Source organism: Liolophura sinensis, chromosome 3 (assembly GCF_032854445.1).
Source record: "Liolophura sinensis isolate JHLJ2023 chromosome 3, CUHK_Ljap_v2, whole genome shotgun sequence".
NCBI lineage: Eukaryota > Metazoa > Mollusca > Polyplacophora > Chitonida > Chitonidae > Liolophura > Liolophura sinensis.
The window spans coordinates 24,956,793-24,967,840 of NC_088297.1; the positions used below are offsets into that span (position 1 = coordinate 24,956,793).

The window sequence follows — 11,048 nt, forward strand, 5'->3', positions numbered from 1 at the left end:
CCCTATTGATATAGTTTCTGTTCCTCACACTCCCTATTGATATAGCTTCTGTTCCTCAGCCTCCTCTATTGATCTAGCCTCTGTTCCTCAGACTCTCCTCTATTGATCTAGCTTCTGTTCCTCAGCCTCCTCTATTGATCTAGCCTCTGTTCCTCAGACTCTCCTCTATTGATCTAGCCTCTGTTCCTCACACTCCCCTATTGATCTAGCCTCTGTTCCTCACACTCCCCTATTGATCTAGCTTCTGTTCCTCACACTCCTCTATTGATCTAGCCTCTGTTCCTCAGACTCCCCCTATTGATCTAGCCTCTGTTCCTCACACTTCCCTATTGATGTAGCCTCTGTTCCTCACACTTCCCTCTTGATCTAGTTTCTGTTCCTCAGACTCCCCTATTGATCTAGTTTCTGTTCCTCGCTCTCCTCTATTGATCTAGCCTCTGTTCCTCAGACTCTCCTCTATTGATCTAGCTTCTGTTCCTCACACTCTGCTCTATTGATCTAGCTTCTGTTCCTCACACTCCCCTATTGATCTAGCCTCTGTTCCTCTCACTCCCCTATTGATCTAGCTTCTGTTCTTCAGGCTACTAAGTTGCCAGATTATTTATCAATCCATTGTCCAACATAATGCATTATGACACTTACCACTCAATAAATCAAGTACTTTGAGGGATTTATCATAAACTAAACTCTTTTCCCAGGATGTACCACCCTGTTCCTTGAGCATACTTTACATACATATTGAAAAACCATTTCTCCACACCTATATATACCAGTACGTATTAAAATTAGATTTAAAAAATAATACAACATCTAACAATACAAGAGGAGAAAATACTTCTACATAATGGTATGATTAAATATTAACAAATTTTAAGAATATTTCTCAAAGGGCAGTCTAATAAAAATAAACCACGTATATAAAAACATCTGTATAAAAATCAACATGTAAATATACATTCCACTTGATATGAAACATAAATGTAAATCTGTTTGAAATCAGCTTGAACAAAGCAAGCAAAGATATAATACTTGATATAATCCCATGATGGTTAGTCACATGAACATATCAAATTCAAAATTATAGATCTCTGAACAGAATCTCTTTGGTGTACAAAACTTCATTGATTGTCTGCAAAGATACAAATAATATTTAATATCTATATATATGTTACAGTACAATAATTGATTCGTTTTGTTTTTTGTTTTTATCTTTTCATAACTGATTCGTAAATCAAACAACAGAAAAATGTAAATTGTACTAAGCTTATTCTCAATTTAGCTACAGTCTAACCAGACAGACAGCTGGATATTGGTCACTGGCTCATTGTCTGCAATGAAAACAACCCTGCTGATAACTTGAACTATAGCGAAAATTAAGCTCTCACTGTTTGAACCATGTAAAAGTTACAAGCTACATGTACTAAAGACTAATAACACTGATAACACGAACAATAAATGTTGTTGGATTTCAAACACACTGGTAGTTTTGAGGACCAGGCAGGTCTGTAGGACTGAACTGTGTCTGTAGGATAGGTGTGCGTTCATCTGCTCTACCTTTCTCATTCTTGACATGTGCATGTTGCCGTTGTATACACACTTGCAGTAACACCAGAACACCCTGCCAAGGAAAGAAAATTGTTGGATTGTGAGTTTTAATCAGTAAAAAGTACACCTGATTACAATGAATGCTATTTCAACAGCATTCCAACATATTGAGCGTTTCTATGGTACAACACAAGCCAAAATCAAGCCACTTGCTCACCACAAGCATACTACTACCATTCCACTCCACTGCTGAGAATGGTTGATCAAACGTCCATTTAAGATTAAGCCAGCTTACAGGTGAACTGTAAAGCTCTTCAAACTTTGCAAAAACATTCTTAATTCTCTTCTTACTGTATAGGATTTTTTTTTTGTGAAAACATTTCATTAACTATTTTAATATAAATCTTTATGTCTGTTGAATGTGACTTATGAAATCTTTACATCGCTTATCTCTCTTTGCTTTAGGACCTCATAACAACTCTGAGAACTCTTTAGAAAACGAAGGTAAGAAAATGTTGCAGGCTGCTACAATGTCCATTCTATATAAAAAAAACCCCCATACATGTGCGAGTCAAATCTGACCTGCAATCAAACTTAGAAAAGCTACAACCAGCTTCAGATATAACATTTATACATGTAATCTATTCTTAACACAGCAAACCTTATCACCTACAGAGCTAGAATACAATTGTACTGATATGCAAAAATAAAATAACTTACAGCCATGATATAGCATAAAGCACATATACAGGCAGTCCAAGGGAAACCAAGTTTGTCACTGACAATACCACCCAGTGTGGTAGGTCCAAGAAATGACCTGAAAAGTAATATGTCATATATGTGATATGAAAACAAGGTATCGGAACAGGCTCTGAAGACCCTGAACTGCCCTGCTATGTGTAAAGCCTTATACTGTAAGTCTTCAGCCTATTCACTCACTAAACACCCTTTTTCTGAGTGGAATTTAAGCATACAATTATCAAAATGATTAACTTTTGTCACTGAAGATGCAAGCTTCATAAAGTTGTGCAAATTAGTTCCCTAAAACCTATAGCTCTCTCAGAATGTTTCAAAATATTGGCTGCGAGGCAGTTGAAAAGACTGAAGAGTTAGGGTCAGGGATTTTATCAAATTAGACAACACATGAAAAAGTCATTGCATGGAAACCAACACAAAAATTAGAACAATGGAAATCATTAAATATACAAAACTCAAACAGGGGTTCCACTGGTTTTAGAACTTGATCTGAGGTTACACAAATTGAACATGCCTACATAAATTTTACCAACATCAAAGAATATTTGGAGCAGTTATGGCACAAAAATCTGACTGCAAATCAGAATCAACGCATTTACTACATACGCAAAAATCAGCCCACATACATAATAGGCTGCTTTTCAAACTTGCTGTGACATTTCCACCATGTGAGCCTGCACACAAAATTTCAGCAAACTCGGGCAATACTTTGTATAATTTTCACAGAGGAACCACAACATGATTGATGGGCAGAAAAACAAACAGACAAAAAAAAAAAAGACAGAACGACAAACCTAATATCCCTTGATATTTGTTGAAGCATGGGTTGGGATAAAAATGATGAGAAAATGTACTCGTATATTTGTCAATTGTGAAGAAGACTCCCAAACCAATATATCCTCATAGTTCACATGTCTAGTTACATGTAAAGCAGTCGCCTACCCGAAAGAGAAAGCTGAATTAAACAACCCTGACACGATCCCGTATGTGGCAAAACTTTCAGGGTAACCATTGGCACTAAAACAGAAATCAACAAAGTTTAATAAACATTTTCATGTATACAAACATTTAGTTCTTATACTATTGCTGTGGTCCCGCTATTCTTCATCTGTTTACATCACGCACATTGCAAACAGGCTCTTCGTTTATACTGGATACATTGTAATGTGAGTGAAAAAAATCATGGGATTTAAGCAACACTTGTACATCCTACTGACAGAAAGACAAGCATCGCAGTCAGTCAGCCGTGACCCATCACACCTACTCCCACACCACCCTACCACCTTAATACCCGACTACCCAACACCCCCACCATCTACCACTGTACCAACAAAACAGAAAGAGTTCATTTGTACTAATACAGAAGCTATAGGACAAGGTCAAAAAAGGGGAGGTAACTAACCTTGCAGAGTCCAACAGTGCCTTGAAGGTGGGTATCAAAGCGCACCCTAGGAATAATCCCATCAGTACAAGGGAGACAACCTCCAGCCAAAGTTCTCTGTGGGGTGGAATGTATTTACATATTTATTTATTTATCATTTTTATCCCATACTCAAGCATTTATCAGATACACAAAGGTGGAGAGTTTTATGTGGAGGAAACCAGAGTGTCATCGCCATGTCAAACCACTGACAAACTTTACCACATACCTGCATGACGTACAGGTATTCACACTTTAATGATGGAAGTCCAACTGTCGTCAGTGAACATTAGACTGTGCAAACAGTCACGTGACAGCTTGTCGTCAACTGCTTACTGATACCAAAGTCCACAAGTAGTGAAAGCAAAGAGATTTACATGTATTATCACCAGACAATGACCCACTCTCATGTAGGAGATGACGACAAAATACAGACAGGATGTGGGCAGAAGCATGAGGCAAACAATAACATTTAGATATACATGTATTATCACCAGACAATGACCCACTCTCATGTAGGAGATGACGACAAAATACAGACAGGATGTGGGCAGAAGCATGAGGCAAACAATAAAATATAGATATACATGTATTATCACCAGACAATGACCCACTCTCATGTAGGAGATGACGACAAAATACAGACAGGATGTGGGCAGAAGCATGAGGCAAACAATAACATTTAGATATACATGTATTATCACCAGACCACAGCCCACTCTCATGTAGGAGATGACGACAAAATACAGACAGGATGTGGGCAGAAGCATGAGGCAAACAATAACATATAGATATACATGTATTATCACCAGATAATGACCCACTCTCATGTAGGAGATGACGACAAAATACAGACAGGATGTGGGCACAAGTATGAGGCAAACAATAAAATATAGATATACATGTATTATCACCAGACCACAGCCCACTCTCATGTAAGAGATGACGACAAAATACAGACAGGATGTGGGCAGAAGCATGAGGCAAACAATAACATATAGATATACATGTATTATCACCAGACCACAGCCCACTCTCATGTAGGAGATGACGACAAAATACAGACAGGATGTGGGCACAAGCATGAGGCAAACAATAACATATTGATATACATGTATTATCACCAGACCACAGCCCACTCTCATGTAGGAGATGACGACAAAATACAGACAGGATGTGGGCAGAAGCATGAGGCAAACAATAACATATTGATATACATGTATTATCACCAGACAATGACCCACTCTCATGTAGGAGATGACAAAATACAGGCAGGATGTAGGCACAAGTATGAGGTAAACAATAACATATAGATATACATGTATTATCACCAGACAATGACCCACTCTCATGTAAGAGATGACAAAATACAGACAGGATGTGGGCGCAAGTATGAGGTAAACAATAACATATAGATATACATGTATTATCACCAGACAATGACCCACTCTCATGTAGGAGATGACAAAATACAGGCAAGATGTAGGCACAAGCATGAGGGAAACAATAAAATATAGATATACATGTATTATCACCAGACAATGACCCACTCTCATGTAAGAGATGACAAAATACAGACAGGATGTTGGCACAAGTATGAGGTAAACAATAACATATATATATACATGTATTATCACCAGACAATGACCCACTCTCACGTAGGAGATGATAAAATACAGACAGGATGTGGGCACAAGGATGAGGCAAACAATAACATAAAGATATACAAGTATTATCACCAGACAACGACCCACCCCCATGTAAGAGATGACAAAATACAGACAGGATGTTGGCACAAGCATGAGGGAAACAATAAAATATAGATATACATGTATTATCACCAGACAATGACCCACTCTCATGTAAGAGATGACAAAATACAGACAGGATGTAGGCAGAAGCATGAGGTAAACAATAACATATAGATATACATGTATTATCACCAGACAATGACCCACTCTCACGTAGGAGATGATAAAATACAGACAGGATGTGGGCACAAGGATGAGGCAAACAATAACATAAAGATATACAAGTATTATCACCAGACAACGACCCACCCCCATGTAAGAGATGACAAAATACAGACAGGATGTAGGCACAAGCATGAGGGAAACAATAAAATATAGATATACATGTATTATCACCAGACAATGACCCACTCTCATGTAAGAGATGACAAAATACAGACAGGATGTAGGCAGAAGCATGAGGTTAACAATAACATATAGATATACATGTATTATCACCAGACAATGACCCACTCTCATGTAGGAGATGACAAAATACAGACAGGATGTAGGCACAAGCATGAGGGAAACAATAACATAAAGATATACAAGTATTATCACCAGACAATGACCCACTCTCATGTAAGAGATGACAAAATACAGACAGGATGTAGGCACAAGTATGAGGTAAACAATAACATATAGATATACATGTATTATCACCAGATAATGACCCACTCTCACGTAGGAGATGATAAAATACAGACAGGATGTGGGCACAAGGATGAGGCAAACAATAACATAAAGATATACAAGTATTATCACCAGACAACGACCCACCCCCATGTAAGAGATGACAAAATACAGACAGGATGTAGGCACAAGCATGAGGGAAACAATAAAATATAGATATACATGTATTATCACCAGACAATGACCCACTCTCATGTAGGAGAATACAAAATACAGACAGGATGTGGGCAGAAGTATGAGGCAAACAAAAAAATATTGATATACATGTATTATCACCAGACAATGACCCACTCTCATGTAGGAGATGACAAAATACAGACAGGATGTGGGCAGAAGCATGAGGCAAACAATAACATATAGATATACATGTATTATCACCAGACAATGACCCACTCTCATGTAGGAGATGACAAAATACAGACAGGATGTGGGCAGAAGCATGAGGCAAACAATAAAATATAGATATACATGTATTATCACCAGACAATGACCCACTCTCATGTAAGAGATGACAAAATACAGAGAGGATGTGGGCAGAAGCATGAGGCAAACAATAAAATATAGATATACATGTATTATCACCAGACAATGACCCACTCTCATGTAAGAGATGACAAAATACAGAGAGGATGTAGGCAGAAGCATGAGGCAAACAATAAAATATAGATATACATGTATTATCACCAGACAACGACCCACCCCTGTGTAAGAGATGACAAAATACAGACAGGATGTGGGCAGAAGTATGAGGCAAACAATAAAATATAGATATACATGTATTATCACCAGACAATGACCCACTCTCATGTAAGAGATGACAAAATACAGAGAGGATGTAGGCAGAAGCATGAGGCAAACAATAAAATATAGATATACATGTATTATCACCAGACAACGACCCACCCCTGTGTAAGAGATGACAAAATACAGACAGGATGTGGGCAGAAGTATGAGGCAAACAATAAAATATAGATATACATGAATTATCACCAGACCACAGTCCACCCCCGCGTAGAGGATGAGAAAATATTGACAGAATGTGGGCAGGAGAAAGAGGTGATGAGGCAAAGAAAAAAATTCTGATACCTGTATATTATCAGTATCTAATATATGTGTACTTACAATTTAATGTTAAGAAAAGGTGCTGGTCCGATGAGAACAAAAGCAACGGCTGTCAGTATGTTGCCGCCTACAATCATTGTGATGGTGTAGCCCTAAACAATAAACATACACTGACTCTTTTATCTGAATCGTGTTTTATGCTGCAGATAATGACGATTGCGTCATTTATATTCCCTAAATGACCACATATTTCGTTTATGACAAACTTTTTTTAAGCCAATTTTTCATGATTCCCAGTTAAAGTGATCTTAGAAAAATGTTTTGAGGTTTGCATGGAACATGAGATGACATTTTACTGGAAAATTGTACGTTTCAGCATCAAAAATAATATTTTGTGACATTTAAAATGCACTTTAGAGGTCATTTAGAGTAAACTGAAAATCCCCAAAATACCAAAGAGCATTTTGGGAGACCAATAAATGTCATGAGATTACTTCTGGTGCTAAAATTGACATTTTCCCGGCAGGATTTCATCTAACCTTTCACACATCTCTCAAAACATCTTTCTAAAATCAAATGAACTGAGCAACTTGATCATGGCCATTTCGGGTATAAACTGACACCTGGCCAAGCGCCACAACTCCTCTTCTTCACTTCTTAGCACAAAGCCAGGGAAGTAGGCCTACCAGGACAGTAAAAGCCTATTGTAAGATCTGACTTGGGATTGAACCAGACATCTGCTGGTAATAAGACACATGGTCATTTCGGGTATAAACTGACACCTGGCCAAGCGCTACAACGCCTCTTCTTCACTTCTTAGCACAAAGCCAGGGAAGTAGGCCTACCAGGATAGTAAAAGTCTATTGTAAGATCTGACTTGGGATTGAACCAGACATCTGCTGGTAATAAGACACATGGTCATTTCGGGTATAAACTGACACCTGGCCAAGCGCCACAACGCCTCTTCTTCACTTCTTAGCACAAAGCCAGGGAAGTAGGCCTACCAGGACAGTAAAAGCCTATTGTAAGATCTGACTTGGGATTGAACCAGACATCTGCTGGTAATAAGACACATGGTCATTTCGGGTATAAACTGACACCTGGCCAAGCGCCACAACTCCTCTTCTTCACTTCTTAGCACAAAGCCAGGGAAGTAGGCCTACCATGACAGTAAAAGCCTATTGTAAGATCTGACTTGGGATTGAACCTGACATCTGCTGGTAATAAGACACATGGTCATTTCGGGTATAAACTGACACCTGGCCAAGCGCCACAACGCCTCTTCTTCACTTCTTAGCACAAAGCCAGGGAAGTAGGCCTACCAGGATAGTAAAAGCCTATTGTAAGATCTGACTTGGGATTGAACCAGACATCTGCTGGTAATAAGACACATGGTCATTTCGGGTATAAACTGACACCTGGCCAAGCGCCACAACTCCTCTTCTTCACTTCTTAGCACAAAGCCAGGGAAGTAGGCCTACCATGACAGTAAAAGCCTATTGTAAGATCTGACTTGGGATTGAACCTGACATCTGCTGGTAATAAGACACATGGTCATTTCGGGTATAAACTGACACCTGGCCAAGCGCCACAACGCCTCTTCTTCACTTCTTAGCACAAAGCCAGGGAAGTAGGCCTACCAGGATAGTAAAAGACTATTGTAAGATCTGACTTGGGATTGAACCAGACATCTGCTGGTAATAAGACACATGGTTTCATTAGGGTGCAACAATTCAAGCAACGAGCTGTACATTCTATGCACATAGTGACAACTGTAAGAAAAGTTACTTAAACTGCACACAAGTTTTTACTGGAACTCTGGTTTTACCTTATTGTCTCCAATCCAGCCAAAGACAGGCGCAGTCAGGGCGTAGACGGCTGGTGCCAGGAAAAACATCAATCCAACCCAAAAAGGAGACAGGTTAAACTGTATTTAAAAATAAAAAAAACATCCCTATAGCAGGTGAAAGTATTAAAATATCATGTATGTTTTCATCAGATTTGCCTCATATGGTCACCAGATGTCGCCGCTCTTACACCGGATACTGAGACTTCTTTTAAAAATTGCATGCATCAGATTTGTCATAGCTTTTGAGGTAAATGACGGCAGCATTATTTGCCACGAAAGCCTGCACAATTTTGTGAAAGTAGACCCATGAGAGGGTTGACTGTCTACTACAGAAAAAACCAGATCATCTGAAAGCAGATGTACAGATATTAAGTGTTCATTTATTTGACAGATCTATAGCCAACATAAACACTTTCACAAAATTTCCCCCTCAGCTGTTCCAATTCAACCCGTATTACATGAAAAGGTACTAAAGAATGACAGAGCATGGTGTTATGGAACCTGATTAAAGGTATACCAAACAAAAACAAAAAAAATGTGAAGAAAGATTATATTTTATATTTCTCAATAACCTCTTTATTTCATGTATATTTTCCATCTGAAATATTTGGAAATGACATCATTGATGAATATACTGGGAAAGTGGGACGACCAACTAAGCAATCACATTTCAGGCCCTTACCAACCAGTCCTATTTCCTTGCCCTGACCACTTAGTGCTGAGTGCGAGCAGCAGCAAGTGCCTTTTTAAACGTCTTTGATATGACCTGACACGGGTTTGATCCCGGGGTCTCCCCGACTTCGAGGCCGACACCCTAACTATGAGTGGATTAAAGCAGATTCATTGAATGCAGCCATGTATCTGGATATAACAGAATGAATTTTAAGATCCTTTTACCTCCACAAAATGTTCAGCTAAGGTAGGGTCGAGAAATCCCATCCCAAATGATCCTATCACGATGGACACGGTTATGACAAAAGCGGAAGGCTTCAGGAAAAAGGAGATAAGCGATCCTTCAAACGGGACTTCATGATCTGAAAAAAAAAGGAGCAAAATGACCAGTCTCATGTTACAGTTTCACATACACTAGCTACAGTCTAGTTGAGCCAGGTTGGTATTAAGGACTGTGCAAGGAGTAATTGTTCAATATTCATCATGATTTGTTAACTTTATTTCAAGAGGACAAAACAACGTCAAATTCACAGCACTGCACATAAACATATTCTTGTGGGAGTACTGTGCTCTTCCAGATTTTATCTGAGGAGTACTGGCCTATATCACAGGAGTACTGGCTTATTTCAGAGGAATACTGGCTTATATCTGATGAGTACTGGCTAATATCTGAAGAGTACTGGCTAATATCTGAAGAGTACTGGGTAATATCTGAGGAGTACTGGCTAATATCTAAGGGGTACTGGCTTACATCTGAGGGTACAGGCTTACATCTGAGGGGTACTGGCTAATATCTAAGGGGTACTGGCTTACATCTGGGGATTACTGGCTAGTATCTGAGGAGTACTGGCTAATATCTAAGGGGTACTGGCTTACATCTGGGGATTACTGGCTAGTATCTGAGGAGTGCTGGCTAATATCTGAGGGTACAGGCTTACATCTGAGGGGTACTGGCTAATGTCTGAAGAGTTCTGGCTAATATCTAAGGGGGTACTGGCTTACATCTGAGGATACAGGCTTACATCTGAGGGGTACTGGCTAATGTCTGAGGGGTACTGGTTTACATCCGAGGGGTACTGGCTAATATCTAAGGGGTACTGCCTTACATCTGGTGAGTACTGGCTAGTTTCTGAGGAGTACTGGGTAATATCTGAGGGTACTGGCCTACATCTGAGGGTACTGGTTTACATCTGAGGGGTACTGGCTAATATCTTAGGGGTACTGGCTTACACCTGAGGGGGTACTGCCAGTACTGCCAAAA

General features: G+C 39.2%; 1 protein-coding gene across 1 annotated transcript in view; it reads right to left on the bottom strand.

Moving 5' to 3' along the window:
• Positions 1-100: 100 nt before the first annotated feature.
• The window catches only part of LOC135463498 (MFS-type transporter SLC18B1-like), a 20,828-nt gene continuing 9,880 nt past the window's right edge, over positions 101-11,048 (bottom strand). Inside the window, exons 6-13 of the mRNA XM_064740756.1 lie at positions 11,018-11,039; positions 10,013-10,149; positions 9,095-9,193; positions 7,327-7,418; positions 3,704-3,799; positions 3,244-3,318; positions 2,266-2,362; positions 101-1,618 (exon numbers count right to left, since the gene is read on the bottom strand). Of these exons, the coding sequence (XP_064596826.1) occupies positions 1,469-1,618; positions 2,266-2,362; positions 3,244-3,318; positions 3,704-3,799; positions 7,327-7,418; positions 9,095-9,193; positions 10,013-10,149; positions 11,018-11,039 (768 nt within the window). The 3' untranslated portion in view covers positions 101-1,468. The remainder of the gene's footprint in view (positions 1,619-2,265; positions 2,363-3,243; positions 3,319-3,703; positions 3,800-7,326; positions 7,419-9,094; positions 9,194-10,012; positions 10,150-11,017; positions 11,040-11,048) is intronic.